The sequence below is a fragment of the Martes martes genome, assembly GCF_963455335.1.
Source record: "Martes martes genome assembly, chromosome: 15".
NCBI lineage: Eukaryota > Metazoa > Chordata > Mammalia > Carnivora > Mustelidae > Martes > Martes martes.
In genome coordinates, this window is record NC_137903.1 from 20905368 (window position 1) to 20924289 (window position 18922).

General features: G+C 34.1%; 1 protein-coding gene across 1 annotated transcript in view; it reads left to right on the forward strand.

Annotated features, from left to right (window-relative positions):
• CDC73 (cell division cycle 73) overlaps window positions 1–18922 on the forward strand; it is a 119011-nt gene that overhangs the window by 23212 nt on the left and 76877 nt on the right. Inside the window, exons 7-10 of the mRNA XM_080824367.1 lie at window positions 665–881; window positions 3618–3716; window positions 6626–6704; window positions 8562–8626. Coding sequence (XP_080680493.1) covers window positions 665–881; window positions 3618–3716; window positions 6626–6704; window positions 8562–8626 — 460 coding nt within the window. The remainder of the gene's footprint in view (window positions 1–664; window positions 882–3617; window positions 3717–6625; window positions 6705–8561; window positions 8627–18922) is intronic.

Genomic DNA, 18922 nt, shown 5'->3' on the forward strand with positions numbered 1-18922 from the left:
TTAAGTCTTTTTTTTATAGTTCTCAAAGTACAGCCCATGTTTGCTATTTTGCCTGTTATTTGAAAATCAGGTAAAGAAAAGAAAAAGAAAACTGCAAAATATGGTTTAACTTACAGATAGTAAAAGAAATATATGTTGATGTGGCATATAAAAGCCTCCTTCACGTATAAAATGGGTATGTTACATGCATTATGAAGGTGTGACACCTTGAAATGAAATTTCAAGGGAAAGCTAAGCTTTGAATTCTTTACAGAATGAGTTTTTCACATGCAACCCCCCTAGGTGGGGTGTGTTTTTGTGTGTTTGTATGTACAGTTTGTGTGGATAGAGAGGCATTGGCAAATAAAAGTCTGAGAAAACGTTAAGGAAAGCAGCTATATTAATGGGTTCTGCCTTTGGGGAAGGGGGAGATAAACACAAGTGCAGGGATTTTTGTTGCATTGATCCTTCCAAGAAGTTACTGATTTGCTTATAGAGTAATATTTCTACATGGACTCTTGATATTACATGATTATTAAATATCAAGGATGTAAGTTTTAGATAAGTAAATCTTAATTATTGCCACTTGTTATTTTTACCAAGAACTTATAAATGTAACAAAATATATTTATGATGTGCTTGAGATCTTTGCTATGAAAATTTAAAAAAAGAAAATTACTTTCAGGTCTTTGTCTGAAGCTATGTCAGTGGAAAAAATTGCTGCAATCAAAGCCAAAATCATGGCTAAGAAAAGATCTACTATCAAGACTGACTTAGATGATGACATAACTGCCCTTAAACAGAGAAGTTTCGTGGATGCTGAGGTAGATGTGACACGAGACATTGTCAGCAGAGAGAGAGTATGGAGGACACGAACAACTATCTTACAGAGCACAGGAAAGGTAATTAAAATTTTTCACTCTTTCATTAGAGTATGTATAACTTGTCTGTGAGTGGTTATAGAATTGGCTAAAATTTGCTATTAGTAGCAATTTTCAAGTTTTATCTCTGAAAGATCAGTAATAATGTAGTTTTCTAAGTGGCCGTATTTACCATGTGGTGGTTGTTGGTCACCAAAGAAACTGATGAAAATGTCTGAATCACAGTACAAACCTCTTGATTTGCACCTCATTTGTAAATCCAGTGAATAGCCCAGTTTTCTTGTTGATGAGATTTTTGCTTTAACCTAATGAGGAGGGAATGTTGATGGCCAGCTGTGTGGTCATTAATATTGTAACTAATTTTTTTCCCCACAAAGTAGGAGCTTATGAAAATCAGCAGTCATTTATTTATGTATTTTATACATTATATTCTGTTGTGTAGATGTAGCAATATTTATTTATTCTTTATTAATGGCATTGGGTGGTTTATTTGTTTTTGTAGTTACAGGGTTGTGGAATTTTTTTCCTCTCCCTTTTCCTCCTTTCCTTCCTCTCTGTCTCCTTCCTTCTCTATTCACAATTACAAGTAATGCATTAAAAAAACCTTGTACATGTACCTTTGTGCATTTATGTGTATACAACAAAAGGATTAATTCCTAGAAGCAAATTTCTGGTTAAAGGAGATGTGTACTTTAAATTTTGAAAGATAAAAATTTGGAAGATACTGGATATTTGGTGTCCTAATGCATCTCCAGAAGATTGCTTTGGTTCTCTTTCACTGGCATATTTTCATCTGTCTTTCCCTCACCTCCCAATTTTCTCTGAGAGAGTGTTGAAGTATGTGAGGTTACCAATGAAAGTGAACTTAAACTTTGGTCAAGACAGACTGGTTTTATTTGTAGATTCTGGATTTTGGTCTTAAATTTACTTTGCCATGTTAGTAGGATTCACGTTACTCAAAAAGAGTAATATGAAGGAAAGAACTTTCCTCCTTTTGTAGTTTGTCCTATTTTACAAAGTACTTGAGGTTAAGTTTAGGAATTATTCCCCAGAGCTTAGAACTAGAGAAATCTGAGGATATAAACTTCAGTTTTTGTGTTTACAGTAAAGTGATCTGTTGATACTCATTTTCACTGCATAATGTGGCTAATAGTTGAATATTACAACCTGCTAATGTTCTACCAATGTTCATTATAATAGCCCCCAAATTTGAATCTTATAGTAAAGGAATAAAACATACCTTCTGTGCTCCATCTTACTTTTAGACCAAACATTAAATTTTCAAAATCTGAGATGAACAATTTTCTTTGAGCTCTAGGTGGCAGGGTTTTACCATCATTTCAAAACTTAGTGCTCTAATTTAAGTTAGTGTTGTTGCTACCACAGTATAATTTAAGAAATAAATTATAGTTTAAGAACTGTTTGGTAGCTGTTTGGTTTACTTCTGTGAGCATTAACATTTTTAAAAACCAGAAACAACTGTTTTGATTGATAGTCTTTCTGTATATGGTTTTCATCTTCTGAACACTAAAAATCCTTTTAGGTACTCAGTCCTAATAGGCCCTATGATTTTCGATAGATCTTCATTATTACCGGGGATTAGGGCCTTCTTACCTTCTAAATTTCTGGAATAAAAAGTTGATGAGAAAAATAAGTATGTTCCTTTATAATTATATTATTATTGTAAGCAACCCGTAAAAAGCAACCCAATTTTATAATGTCATTAAGAATGTACTTACAAACTTAAATAAGGTCATGTTCCTTATTGAAAAGTTGATTTAAAAGAGATCATTAAAAGGAAGATTATAATCACCTGTAATTTTACCACACAAAAATAGCTGATAACATGGATTCTTCTAGAATTAGTGACTCTTACACAATACTTTATTATTTTTAAAGTATGGGATTTGATTTTCATACATTTTCAGTGATTTTCATAGTAGGATTAAGACTTTGTTTGCATTTCACTATGTTGACTTCTGTCCTGCTGGTGCAAAAGCAGTGGTTGGTTAACTCCTGGTATTTTGCCACGAATCAAGTTTTTAAAAATATTTCCCAATTTGAAAATCTTTTAAAAGTATACAATAACTTCTAACAAAGAGTATTTAAAAACCTTCCACATCTCATATAAATTGTAGGAATCTGAGATTAGCACTAGAGTTTATTATACCTAGAAGAAGATAGAATTGATTTCTTTAAAAATTAAGAAGTCGGGGCGCCTGGGTGGCTCAGTGGGTTAAAGCCTCTGCCTTCAGCTCAGGTCATGATCTCAGGGTCCTGGGATCGAGCCCCGCATCGGGTTCTCTGCTCAGCAAGGAGCCTGCTTCCTCCTCTCTCTCTGTCTGCCTCTCTGCCTACTTGTGATCTCTGTCTGCCAAATAAATAAATAAACCCTTTAAAAAAAAAAATAATAAAAATAAAAATTAAGAAGCCTCTTATGACAACAAATCTAATTTTTACTTCAATAACTTGTTTCCTAGCTACGTATTTGAATAGATGCAGAATATGAATACATTTATAGCCAATTAAACAGTTTAAGTAAAATAAAAATAAATGGGTAACAGTGTGTTTATCATATTTGGTTTGGGGATCAATTTTTAGTGGTAGTTCGATTTTTATTTGTGTGTATAGTAAACACCTCAGTGATGTAGTAGAGAAGAACTAAAGGAAGAAAAGTCTGAAATTATTTATTAAATAAACTTACTGCCTTGAATACTTAATTTTAAGTGGACTGATTAAGATCCATTTATATTTTAGAATTTTTCCAAGAATATTTTTGCAATTCTTCAGTCTGTGAAAGCTAGAGAGGAAGGGCGTGCACCTGAGCAGCGACCGGCCCCAAATGCAGCACCTGTGGTATGTTTTACTGCTTACATATTATTTTTAATGAAAACGACTCTTGTTTTTCAGTATTGTAATTTTGAAAACATCTCATCTTAAAGTTCTTAAATTAGTACTTTTAAAGCTTTTCCTGCTTCAATATTCTTGAAATACATGAAAATTTTCCCTGCCATTAAAGCTTACACAGTGAGATCTCACCTCATACGAGTTAGATTGGCCATTATCAGAAAGACAGGAAGTAAGTGTTGGCAAATATATGGAGCAAAAGGAACCTTTGTGTACTCGTGGTGGGAATGTTAATTGGCGTAGCCACTAGGAAAAACAGCATGGAGGTTCCTCAGAAAATTAAAGAAAGAACTGCTGTATGAACCAGCAGTTCTCCTTCTGGGTATTTATTTGAAGAAAATGAAAACACTAACTTGAAAACTAACTTGAACATCTTAATGTTCACTGCAGCATTATTTACAGTAGTTAAGATATGGAAACAAGTGTCCATTGATGGATACATGGATAAAGAAATTGTGGTATATACATAGAATAGAATATTATTCAGCCATAAAATATAATGTAATTTTGACCCTTTTTTTTTTTAAGATTTTATTTATCTATTTGACAGAGAGAGAGCGCAAGTAGGCAGAGCGGCAGGTAGAGGGAGAAGGAGAAGCAGGCTCTCTATTGAGCAGGGAACCCGATGCGGGGTCAATCCCACAACCCTCGAGTTTTGACCTGAGCCCACGGCAGCTGCTTAACTGACTGAGCCACTCAGGCGCTCCTAATTTTGACTTTTGTGACAACATGGATGGACCTTGAGGGCATTATGCTAAGTAAGATAAGTTAGAGAAAGACAAATTACCTTGCTATCTCTTTGATATGTGGAATCTAAAAACAAAACAAGCTTATAGATACTGAGGACAGATTGGTGGTTACTAGAGGTGGGGGTGGGTGAGGAGTGTGAGAAGTAGATAAAGGGAGTCAGAAGATAAACCAACAACAACAGTAACTATTTAAAAAAAAAAAAAAGCAACCAAAACAAGAAAAAAAGTTACTAAAGCAATAGTTCTTAGAGATGTACTTGGATTAGAATCTGAAAGGGGTAAGTTAGGAAAAGCCCTCTGAGAAGTTGTATAAAGTAAGTAACAGACCTATTACTCGTTGTTGCTTGGGAGAATCATTACCATTGTTAGAGATATAAATGTTACAGGCCATTTTGGAGCTTTTTCTGAAATCATTGGTATCTGTGACTTCCTGCTAAATGTGTTTCTCCTCATCTCACAGATCATTGGTTCTTTCATGGTACTTTAGTTTCAGTCATTTGGAGAGTTGACTGCCTCACTCATTGAGTTGCCACTTAGGACCCCTCCAAAGTAAATTTCATGTATGACATATAGCCTATATTTAAACTCAAACATGTCCTCTAGTTTTGTTGAAAATCCTTCCAGCTAGTTTATAGGATCCAACAAAGGTAATAAATATAAATAAAATTGTTTTTATGTTATATAGTGTTTTTTTTTAAGTATATTAAAATTTGGAAGAGCACTAATAGTCTTTGCAAGATCTAGTAGTTTTGCTTGTTCATAAAATCATTGGTATTTAATTAAGAGGTAGGGGACTTTTATTGATATTTAGGTTAATACTTTGAGTTGACTTTCCAGCAAGGATTTAGGTAACTACTATTGTCAGGCAGTGTGCTGACACAAATACAAGAGATACCTGTCCTCTTTGAGCTTAAAGTCTAGTAGGACATAGAGATGAGTAAAAAAAAAAAAAAGCGGAACAGATACTGTGATGGTAAAACATAGGGTGCTTATAATTATGAATTGGTTGATTTGAATAGCATTGGTAGGAAACTTATGTCAGATCTTAAAACAGTTAAACCATTATCCTTGTGATTGAGTTTTTTCTGTATTTCTGTAATCATTAAGATACATAAAAATTTTGGGCGCCTGTGTGGCTCAGTGGGTTAAGCCTCTTGCCTGCGGCTCAGGTCATGGTCTCAGGGTCCTGGGATCAAGGCCTGCATCGGGCTCTCTGCTCAGCAGGCAGTCTGCTTCCCCCATTGGAGCCCAACGTGGAGCTCAGTCCTAGGACCCTGGGATCCTGATCTGAGCCTAAGGTAGATGCTTAACTGACTGAGCCACCCGGGCACCCCAGACTGGATTTTAGATAAGGTATTTGTGAATTAAGTTGACATCATTAGATTGACAATTTATTCTAAGTATTTTAACAAGTAACATCTTTATTAGCTTCAGTCTTATCTTGTGCATTTATAATGGGTTTATTGTCATAGTTGTCATATTTATTTAAGTATTAATAATAATTTGGAGAGTAATTTTGTTAAAATGCTCTAAAATATCAGTTCAGTAAGCTTTGAATTAAGTTTTTTTTGTTAAAAATAATTCATAGTTGGGGGTTTATTATTTCATGAAGAAGTTTAGGTAATAGGAATGAAATTATTGGGGCACCTGGGTGGCTGAGTGGGTTAAAGCCTCTGTCTTCGGCTCAGGTCATGATCCCAGGGTCCTTGGGATCGAGCCCCACATCGGGCTCTCATCTCGGCAGGGAGCCTGCTTCCTCCTCTCTGCCTGCCTCTGCCTACTTGTGGTCTCTGTCAAATAAATAAATAAAATCTTAAAACAAAAAAAAGAGTGAAATTATTAAGCACACCTATTTTGTTTCTGCAGTTTTGTGTTTTTCCATGATACAAGTTTATTTGAAGTCCTTTGCTCTTGTCCCTGATGCAATGATAATTTTTTACCAGTAAATAATGTCTTGAAAATAAACATCAAATGACTCCCCACTTTTGTCTTATTGCCTAGTGTAAGGAAAAAGCTTAGAAAATAATACACTTACTGTGGTTCTTATTCTGAGTTTTAAGTAACAATTTAAAATACTGACATGTAACTCATAATTAAATTTTTCTGCAGGATCCCACATTGCGTACCAAACAGCCTATCCCAGCTGCCTACAACAGATATGACCAGGAAAGATTCAAAGGAAAAGAAGGCAAGTTACTTAATTTTTATATTCCCCTTACTGTGGTGGTGCTGAATGTGAGAGGTACTATAGCTTGATGTTTACTATGAGCAGGTGTCGACAAACATCTGCAGGCCAAGTCTGTCCCAACGCATATTATAAATAAACTTTTGCTAGAACACAGTGGCATTCATTTATGTATTATCTGTGGTTCCTTGGTGCTGTAACAGCAGTGTTGAGTTGTGACAGAGATTGCGTGGCCTGCAGAGCCATAAAATACTATCTGGTCTTTTACAGAATAAATTTGCCAACCCTTGGGGTGCCTGGGTGGCTCAGTCAGTTAAGTGTCTGACTCTTGATTTCAGCTCAGGGTTCTGAGATTGAGCCCCATGTTGGGCTCCGCAATGGGTGTGAAGCCTGCTTGGGATTCTTTCTCTCCCTCCCTCCCTCATCCCCCCCCCCCCCCCCCCCCGCCCCATGCTCAATTGTGCTCTTTCTCTCTCTGTCTCTCAAAAGAAAAAAAAAAGAATGCCAACCCATGGTTTAACTTCATGGATTCTGGATTCAGATTGCCTGTATCACAGTTACTTTTTGCGTGAATTTCAATAAATTAACTGCATTCTCTTTTAATTTCTTCGTGTATTTCGTTGCAATACTACTAATAGTGGTAGTATCTATCTTTTAGTTTCATTGTGGGTATTAGACTAGTTAATAGTGTGTCTAGAATAGTGACTGGTATATAATAAGCTATCTATAAATATTTCCCGTTATTTAATATTCTGCTTCTCAGAAGTTCAGACTGGAGATTCTGTATATCAAATCATGTTTCTGAAGTTGCAAATGTATACATTAAGAAATTGGGAAGTACTGATTTTAGTAACTATGTGAGGGCTTATTTGGGGGTAGCCTACGTGGTATACTGGCTAATGCAATAGTGAACCATTTCCATGTTATTGTGGTGGTTAGTGAAGTGGTACTAATGTCATTGTAATTTCTCTTGGGATCTTCATTTATCTTGATTTGTGGGAAAAAATGAGGTAGAAGCAACTGGAAGTTTAACTTCTCCATTTAAATTTCATTAAAGGATATATTGCTTCTGTACTTTGTGTGCTGATTTCGTTTACTAGTTAAAGGCATGTCCTGTGAATACATGCTGTAGAAATACAGTGGTTCATTCTTTTATTCACTAGTTTTTCTTGTGGAACGAATAAGGTAAAGTAGGGTTTGGCAAATTACGATCCTCTGTGGGTCAAATCAGGCCATGCCCATTTGTTTACATATTTTGTTTATCTTGCTTTTCCACTGTATGTGTAAAATCAGCAGTTGTGATAGATATAGCTTGCAATGTGTAAAATATTTAATATATTTGTATTGATATAATATGCCTTTACAGAAAGGCATTTTTAGACTCTGTCCTGGAACCTTTATCACTATTTGCAGCATTGCTTTTATACAAATTATGTATCATATACCTATGATTGTGATTTTAAAACAGAACTTTCTGTAATTTAAGACCTTCTCATGATACTAGAAGCTTTTAGTGCTACTGTGAAGGAGTATTAGAAGTAAATAATTTAAGGTTATAAAGTACTTTATGCAGTCTAATTTTTGATATTCCCAAAATATCAAAACTTTTGAACACAATTGTAGAAATAGTCTACAATTGAACTTATCTGTGGTTCCACTGGCATGTATTGAATATATTTTTGGGACTAGTACTGCTTTTAAAGTTTTTATCTTCCCAGGCATGTAATTTAATTTTCTGTGTATAGTACATTTGATGCTTTTTTACATTATTAAACTGTTAGATAACACAGATTATTACTTTAGGTTTGTTATTGATCACGAAATGCATAAAATCTAATAGCAAGCCCCCTTTCTTTGTAGAAACGGAAGGCTTCAAAATCGACACTATGGGCACCTATCATGGTATGACACTGAAATCTGTAACGGTAAGTCACTTTAACTGCAGAGGTTCTTTTGTTCCAGGCATTTTATGTGAGTAGCAGATGTTGAAGAAAATCTGTGTTCTCCATAATTTTCTGTTTCAGACGTTTATCTTTAATGAATAATTGTGCTGATAGATCTGTAGGTTGGTTGGTTGATTTGTGGATATCCTTTTGGTTTAACTGAGTTGAGTGTGTTTAAATAAAAGCTGTTTTGGTTAACTTGCAAGTAGGATGGGTGCTCCCTGGTTAGAGTATTTAATGCTAGGGAGGAGTTGGAAGGTCCAATTTGGAATTATTTTACATAGTATCTTATGTTCTTTAAAATGTAATGCCTTAATGCTCTTTAAGAAAACAGATTGTAATGGTTGATGTAATATTTACAAAGTGCGTACTTACCAGAACCAGGTACTTAGAGGTCTGCACTTAAAAGCCTTTGGCTCGCTTTTGGCAGACTTTCTTTTATATATGTTTTTTTAACACACTGAAAATGGTTATTTCCGGGTGTTCTGTTTAGGCTGTGTTTAACAGAATTTTTATTTAGTCAGTGATAGATAGGACTTGGTAATATAGAACAGGAATTCTGTTAACCTTATTTTGAGTATTATATTATAGATTATTATTATACTTGAAAATTCTGTGTATATGTATTAGAGTACCTCTGTATTTTAAAGCTAATACCAAACTTCCTTTGTCTTTGTTTACGAATCATCAGATCTTTGAGGACTCAATATGACATGGAATCTTCATGTATTTGCTGTGATTTCTTAGAATTAAGATATATCTTGCCATGCCCTCCAGAGCAGATAGCAAATAAACGTGGAGAATCTGATGTTATAAGTTGACCTTTTTTTTTTTTTTTCCCTTTTCCCGGACTTCAAATTGGAATTGAGTATTAGATATTTTGCTAATACACTTGTTTTTAAGTTGTCGTCAGATTTGTTTTTGTGTGATTGAAATTGTGTGTGAGCTCATTAATTCATTTAACAAGTACTTACTGAACACTTGTGTCAGACTCTGTTCTAATTGCTGGGATTATAGCTATAAATGAGACAGACAAGGGTTCTGTAGAGAGAGTAGTCAGAGAGGCCTCTCTGAGCAGGTGACACTTGAGCACAGCAGACTTTGCAGAAAAGCATTCTGTGAAAGACTGCTCAAGGGTCAAGATTGAGGCCCAGTAGAGCATGAATGAAGGCCAGTATCTCCAGTGTGTAGTGAATGAGGGGAAGGTGGTAAAAGATTAAACAAACTCATCTTATGAGATCTGCTTAGTTCTTCTGACTTCAAAATGTAGCTCATGGCTGTAAGATTAAATTTTTAAAAGATTCATTTATTGACATTTTCTTGGGAATAGAACTTGCCTACTGGCCATTCCCTAAGTGAATTATCTTGGAACTGCATTTGTTATCCTTAGATTAACCATCAGGGGGACATTTTGTGGTTGTGGTCATTGTTGTTTTAACTTTTGTCTCATCTGAAATGCCATGAAACTGGTTTCATTACTGAGCTTCTGTGCAAATAGTAAAATCAGTGATAGTTTTTATAATGATGCTTTTTACAGAACAGTTTTTCTAGAATCCAAGGACAACTTCTTAATTAAACAGAGTGATACAGCTCTGCTTCCTCATTAGACTTTGCTTCTAAATATACTTACAATAGAGGGAAATTTAAACAAATTTATGGTGTTTTTTTTATAGCAATAATCACATATAGACATTGTGTGGGAACACAACAGAAAGACTGAAAATGGTCAGATTGTTGGTATTTCCCATATTTTAATACCCCATTTGAATCTCTGTACTGTTTGTTGTTAGAGAATGCATGCAGAGGTTGAACTTGAAAGCTTTGAAGTTGTTCTGATGATTATTTCTTTTTACTTGAATCTCAAGCTTATGCTTCCAGTGTAATGTTTTTTCCTTGTCTTTTTTCTTTTGGAATTACTAGTTTCACCAACTTTGTCTTATTCTCCAAGGATTTCTCTTGTGATATCCACCCAGACACACAAAGGCAGTTAAATGTATGTTAAAGGCTTTGTTGCACTGATGTGACTTCCTTTCTAGTTTACATATGAGCTCCTTTTAGGTACCACTGTTTTTCAGGGTTTTGACATGTGTAGGTGATTTACATAGTTACTAAAATTGTACCAGTCTATATTAGGATTGGTCTATATATCTTTTAAGTTCAAGACACCAGAGTCCTGTTAGATATAAGATTAAGTTAATCAGGTTGTGCAGATGGCTAAGAAAATTTTTATGTAATTGATTTTTTGTCTTCATTTGTTATAGAGAAAGGAGTATGTGTTTTGACAGTATTTCATTAGAGTCATGTTATTAAAATTTATGTTTATGAAGATAATAATTTATAGAAGTTCAGTATATGAATAGAAGTCCAGGTATTTTTAAAGTTATAAGTTTATATAGTTGAGTCTGGTTAACTTTTGGCATAGGCCAAGAAATACAGTAGCATAAGACATGGATGTTGGAGTTGCTAAAGGGCTTTATGAAGTTGGTAGACTTTCCCCAAAATGTGTTAGTTGGGTTATATTATGTTTAAGAAATAATAGATTAAATGGATTTTTGTGGTACAGGAATTTCATCATTTCTAATATATGTTTATCTAAATTGAAAAACAAGAGTATGCGCTCTTTCCCAGGATTGTCCCTTTTCTTCCTCCTTTTGAGAATACGGGAAAGACCTAGAATTGTGTAGAATCAGTTTAAGTGAACTATCTTAGTCATTATGAGTTGGGACCAGAAACCATTTAGTATAGGGAATACCAGAATGTATTTGCGTAGATTCTTTTTGTGAAAGGAGCCATCTTAGACTAAGAAAGTGCCACTTGACAGTGCTTTTCATTGTATAGGAAAGAAGAGGAGATGATGAAGACTTTTCTGTGTTGGCAGAGAACTTATCTGTGTTTCCACTGGAGTAGGAATAAAAAGATACAGTCACAGTGCACTCTTGTTATTTGTGAGGATTTGATAATTGAATTGAGAACTACTTCATTTTAACCTCCTAATCTAGCTTATTAATGTTGAGGTAGGAAGGTAACATACTCTAAGCCCCTATTTATTCTTTCCTTAGTTCTTACTGAATATCACTCTCAGTTACCTTGCTGTCTTCATTTTTGAGGAAACATTTTGTACTCTGAAATTGTGCAGATTAAAAGCTTTCCTTTAAGATTGTTCTTTGATTTGACTCCAGTAGAATTATAGTTTTTATAATAAGGCTTTTCTTGGGAGCCATTTTCCCAATAGTAAGTACAGCTGGGTGGGTATTCAGTATTTATAGTAGAGGTGTAATCACCATCAACTTTCACTATTTAATAATATCCAGAATCTCAATCTCTCAGTATAAAGTTATATTCTTAAGCTGGAGTGCATTTATTAGTAATCTTCCAGTTCCCCGTTTTATAAAGTTTCCTTCATTCTCATTTGGTTTTTGATTAATTTGTTCATCTTTGCTTGGAGTGTTAGGGGAGTGCTCTAATAGTAGTAATGCTCTAGAGTTGTGTCTAAGAGTCCAGGCTAGCAGAAGATGGAGACAGTTGATTAAGACTTTATTACTAAACACTCTTCTTTCCTTCCCTTCTTTTCCTTTAGCAAATATTTTTTGAGTGCTTATTATAATAGTTGTGTAGATTTTAAGGGTGCCTGTGGGAAAATTTCTTCTCAGAGTTAGATGCAGCTTGTCTGTTTATAAATGCTAGTGCACTGACATCATATGCCTCTCTTAGCATACTTCTGGGATTATTCATTGTGCCAATCTAAATGTGGTCTCACATATGTTTTATTAGGCATCTGCTATCATTTAAAATTTTATTCTATGCAGTAAGATTTAAAAATAAAAATATGTCACAAGAAGAGTCTGGATTATCAGCTTCTTTTGAAAAGCTGTCTGGCTTTTGGTAGTGTAGTTAAGTCCCGGGTAGTCTAGTGTAGTAAGAGTCACACGGATCCAATGACTGCCTTTAGATGGGATGTTTTCTTTAGGTGGCCCATAGACCTTACTGCCCTGTTGTCTTTGATATTCTTTACTTATTTATACAGTTGACCCTTAAACAACACTGAGGTTAGGGGTACTGACATCCCCTACCCCCTGCAGGCAGTTGAGAATCTGCATATAACTTTTGACTTGCCTAAACTTAACTACTAATAGCCTGTTGTTGACTGGAAGCCTTATACGTAACATACAGTCTATTAACACATATTTTGTATGTTATATATATTATATACTGTATCTTACAATAAAGTAAACTAGGGAAAAGAAAACATTTAGAAATAAGAGGAATACATTTATGATACTGTACTACTAAAAAATCCACATCTGAGTGCATTTGTGCAGCTCAAACCCATGTTGTTCAAGGGTCAACGGTACTACCTTCTTAGACCCTACTTACTGGCCTTTTAATTTGAAATCCCTGATCTAAATAAAGGCAGTGTTATCTTATTAAAGAGAAGGTAATCAGTTGAAAGCACTATGTATTTAAGGGTTTGAAGTCAGTTCTTGCTTTGAATCCCAACTCTTCCATTCATTATGCCAAAGGTGAGATTATTTAACCTTTCAGTGACAGGTTTTGTTTTTATTTTGTAATAAAGAACTCACATCATGGTCTTGTTGAGGACTAAAAGACACTATGTAAACTGCTTATTAGCACAGGGAAGACAACAAATAAATAAGGTTACTTTTATTAATGAATTCATGATTTTATATATAATTTCACCTTAAGTGTACATGTAGGCAGCTTTAGCGTCATAGGTGTATTTAATATTACATGTTTAATGATGCCTTGTTCATTCAAAGTTATGAAGAGTTTATTTAAATATTACGAAAACTTGGGGCACCTGGGTGGCTCAGTGGGCTAAAGCCTCTGCCTTCGGCTCAGGTCATGATCCCAGGGTCCTGGGATCGAGCCCCACATCGGGCTCTCTGCTCCGCGGGGAGCCTGCTTCCCTTCCTCTCTCTGCCTGCCTCTCTGCCTACTTGTGATCTCTGTCTATCAAAAAAAAAAAAAAAAAATTTACGAGAACTCTTTTCTTCTATAGTAATGGGAATATTTTTATTGTGGCTGTGTATGTTTATGTTAGTGTTCTTTATCCTGTGAGAGATAATTGCTGCAAAGACGTTATATGGTAGGTAAGAACTTAGCTAGGTTAGGCATTTCTGTCTCTGTGTTGGGACCCATATATAAAAGGAAATGAGGGACTCCTGGCTGCTCAGTTGGTGGAGCATGTGACTCTTGATCTCAGGGTCATGAGTTCGAGCTCCACATCTCTGGATTTTACTTAAAAAAATTTTTTTAATGACATTTATTTAGATTTAAATTATTTAATTTTATCATAAAAGTATATGGGGAGGATGGGTGAAATGGGTAAAGGGGGTTAAGAGGTGCAAACTCAGTTATAAAATAAGCCACATGGGATGAAAACCACAGCATAGGAATACATTCAGTATTGTAGTACATATATCATGGTGAAGCATTTTATTGTATATATAATTATTGAATCACTATTTTTTATATTGAGACTATTTTATATGAACTACCAATAAAATTTTTTAAAAATCAAAGAGCATAATAAGTATTGGGACGTTAGTATGAGGTCATATTGTAAATAAGAATATTACTTTTATAATTCATAATTGTCTGCATTCTGCATTTACATTGGTATATTATTCTGCTTAAATATTATATTGCACTTGAAATAATTTTCAAAACTTGCTGGCTATCTTGGTATTTCAGGGAACAGGGTGGTTCTGTCCTCTGTCAGCCTGAGCAGTATAAAGGTGCATCCCCTAAACAAAACAAAATATTATTTGGTTCTGTCAGTAACTTGTTCTATGTCTTAAGCTTTTGAAAGTTAATTTTATGTTTACTGCCTGTTGCATGATGTAATACTTAAGTATTAACATATTAATATTTTTTACAGTTTGTTTCTAATATTTGCTTTTTATAGACTTTTCTAAGAGTTCATCACTTAATTAGACAATATTTTTCTCGGTACTCAAAATACCTCTCATATTCTTTTTATAGTAGTTTTGCACTAGTGATTTTTCCAGCTTTTTTTCTTTTTTCTTTTTTTTTTATGTGTTCCTTATAGATCTGGACTCTATTTACAGGGAAGATAAGGTATAAGAGTAAGCTTTTTTTCTTTTAATTTTTTTTTTCTTTTTAAAGATTTTATTTATTTATTTGGCAGAGAGAGATCACAAGTAGGCAGAGAGGCAGGCAGAGAGGGAGAGAGGAGGGAGCAGGCTCCCTGCTGAGCAGAGAGCCCAATGCAGGACTCCATCCCAGGACTCTGAGATCATGACCTGAGCCGAAGGCAGAGGCTTAACCCACTGAGCCACGCAGGCGCCCAAGAGTGAGCTTTTTGTTACGTTTTTTTTTTTTGAGCTGTTCGTTGCAACAAATTAGACATCAATTTTGTTCATCTGAAAAATGGTATTACAATGACTTCTCTGGCCATTTGTTTTGAGATTTACATGTGTATTGGCATACATTGTTTACATTGTTCTTTATAGTGCTGTTCACCTGTAGCATTGAGTTTTGAGGAATATTTTTATATTAAACATAGGTAATATTTTGTGAACTTTTCACACTGAATAATACAGAAAATACCCTCCTCTCCTTTTTAAAGTTAGGTGGTATTTAGATGGAACACTTACTTAGATGGGTGTATATCAGTCTCCTTGCAGTGATACTCCTTGTGGTGAGAGATATTAAAATCTAATTTTACCTTATTATTTTGTCAACATAACCAACATATGATTCTAATCTAATTCAAGAAAAATGAATTATAAAAAATCAAGAGGTATCAGGAAATTTTAATGCATATGAAGTACATTTTTATAATACTGCTTTTTTGTTTCTTTTAGTTTATGTATTTTATTGAGCTTTATTGAAAATCTATTGCACATTGGATGGTACTTTTGGTGTAAGCCTATACAGTTAAACTCTATTAATTTAGCTTTGCATTTCTTTAAAGACTGATTATTGGCTTATCCAAAGTGTCTTAGAGATTTTAATAGTATCTGTAAGACTTAAAATTAATCTACTCACGACCATGTAGTTAATATCATAGTCGCAGAACTTCTGAGACTTATTTTTGAAAGAAACAGTTTATTTTGGCACATATGTCAGAAATAGTCTGGAAGCTCTTGTGTAATTTTTAATAACAATGTTAATGTCACCTTTTTTCCAGTGTCTCAATATTGATCAGTGTAAGAACTGGGGAAAATAGAAACCAGTTTGGAAATATAATAATGTTTGCTAACAGCATGATAAAAATTTATACTATAAAATTTCATTTTGATCATATAAAATCTTTCCTTTCTAATTCCATGTGTAATGCTGTTTCATTTTCCAGTTTCATGACCTAGGTGTGCACAACAGCAAACTTTTTTAAAACAAATCTCTCTTGGACCTACTTTTGTATAGCATTTTATTCCAGTTTCTATTTACCTTCATCAGTACAACTTCAATATCTTGACCATACTTTATCACTTGTAAATTATAACTCCTCTCAAGTACATTTTTAGACTACCATTATTTAATATAGGCATGACTGTATTTTATATATTATGTATTTCTCTTCATTATTTTGAGGGAAAAGTACCAATATTTAATATTTCCTTTATTTCATGACATGCTTTGAATCAGTTTGTTTATATGAAAAAAACTAGTATATTTAATAACATTCTGTAATTAGATGTTTAGGTAATTCCTTAATAGGTACTTTTCTGTTGGTGGTTGTTGACTGAGTTTTAGTCTGCTGTATCAATTTCTAGGTCTTCATAAATTGATTTAAGTGTTCAGTGAATTTCAATCTTTTGTATAAACCTTACATTCAATCTTTATTTTCTTTGTTGTCTTAATTATATTTGTCTTAATATTCATTGCATTTCTAGTTAGTTCATCCCCTTCCCTTCCCTCTCCCCAATCCTGCCAAACCTCATTTGATCTTTAATTCTGAGTTTTGGTTTCTTTTCCAGGTCTTTTTCTTGATGGATATTTCTTTTAGTGTTGTTCTTCTTGTCTTTCCTGCTTCTCATGTTCCTCTGTGAGTGACTGTTCCCACATTCATTTTAGTATCTGTTTTTTAAACTCTTACTTACTTCTGGTCTGGACAGATCTTAGTATTTAGAAACTAAGTTCTTATTTGAAGTTTCAGAATGGTGCTTTGCTGTGAATAAGTTGAAGACATTCATTTGAAATGCTAAGGAATTAAAGTTTTTTTTTTTAAGATTTTTATTTTTTACTTCATTGGAGATAAAAGGCATACCATAGAACTCAGGTAATTATTTCACTATTGAAGTTGTCATATTTTATGTTGTCATTAAAAAACATTTGCTCTTTGTATTTAAATCTAATACTTATTTTGAAATCAAGTCAATTTAATATTTTACAGAATTTTAAGTCAGAAATAACTGATTTAGTATCATTATCTACAGTGAATTCTGGACACTATCCATATAATGATTTACCATCCTAAATTCGATAGATGCTTCAGTCTTTCAGTGTCTTTTTGTCTTATACATGTGTTGCTGTAAACATTCTGGAATTGAATTCCTCATATATTTTAATATATCAAATTTGAGAACTAAAATTAAGCAGTTCTTAGACCTTTTGGGAGAATTTGAACTCTGTTATATAGAAGGCTTTTATTTTTTTAAATATTTTTTATTAAAGATTTTTTTACGCACTTGTGCATGAGTGGGGGGAGGGGCAGAGGAGTAGGGAGAAGCAGGGAGCCCAATGTTGAGCTTGATCCCAGGACTCTGGGATTGTGACCCCAGATGAAGGCAAACACTTAACCAACTGAGCCATCCAGGTGCCCCTATAGAAGGCTTTTAGTTTTCTTTATTTAAAAAAAAAAAATCAGCTTCTGATATGATTAAAATATAATTTTATCTTAAAACATTATACAAAATATTTAAGTGTCCTTAGGAATTGAGTTTTAACATAGAACTACATCTTTTTTTTTTTAAGATTTTGTTTGACAGAGAGAGCGCACAAATAGAGGGAGCAGCAGGCAGAGGGAGAGAGGGAGAAGCCGGCCCCCTGCTGAACAGGGAACCGGATGTAGGGCTTGATCCCACGACCCTGAGTTCATGACCTGAGCTGAAGGCAGATGCTTAACGGACTGAGCCACCCAGGCGCCCCTAGAACTACATCTTAATAACCAGCCATTCTGATAGTAAATTTGTGGGTACATTGTAGTTCATCAAGAACTTGGGCATATATTGTCACATTTTTTTCCCCTATAAAAGTTACTTTAACAGGAAAAATAAACATTAAAAGCTTAATTATTTAAATAAATTTATATTGGTAACATTTTTTTCTTTATCTTGACTAGATGTAATAGATATAATTGATCTAATATCTTCCAATAAATTGGTAAATACCAAATTTGGGGAGACCCATAGTACACATTTGATTTATTTCTGAACATTCAGAGTCATTAGTATTTTTGAAGTTTGTATAATATATTTTTTAAAGCTTTATAAACATTAGCATGCTGATGCAGCATGCATCATTATGGAATACTGGTAGGATTACATTTATATTTTATATTGGAACCCTCCTGTGGATTACTGAATCCAGTCCATGGTCATATAATCTGGTTCTAATTGCATTCAGAATTTTCACCATCAATTTTCTTATGTAACAGATTAAAGCATAAATAACTGCTGCTGATGAACAGCGACACAGAAGGGGAAGATTAGTTGCATGGATCCCAGGTTGCCTAATAGGGTGGCATTTCCTTATTAATTTGCTGTGGCCCAGAGAAAGGCTGAAAAACTGGGTAATACCATGGTAATAATACCATGAGAGATTTGTTACTCAAGCTTATGAGAGTAGCATTTGAAATGCTTAATGCTGATTTATTAATTTACACTGAGGAATGTAATTGCCAAGAATGCTGGATAGTTTCTAGCACATACGTGTTCTCTGTGTAAAGAAGCTCATGGGAGATTATGGTATAATGGTAAGTTTGCACAGTGACATTAAATTATATCCTTCAAACGTTTAATGGTATTAGAGTAAGAGTGCTTGATATTTGCATCTCTTCCATAAAGACAGACCTATTTGCAAGGCCAGGGAACCTTTCTCCTTGATCAGTGCTTAGAGGGGCTTTGTCATCATTCGCCATTGTGACTTCTGTTCTTACTGGTGTGTCTGACTAATTTCAAGTGAATATATTTCTTTAGATGTATAGATTACTGATTCAGATTTAGGACTAATATCTCATTCTCTTCCATTTGATTTATTAAAAAGTGTTGATTTGGGACTAGGTCTTTT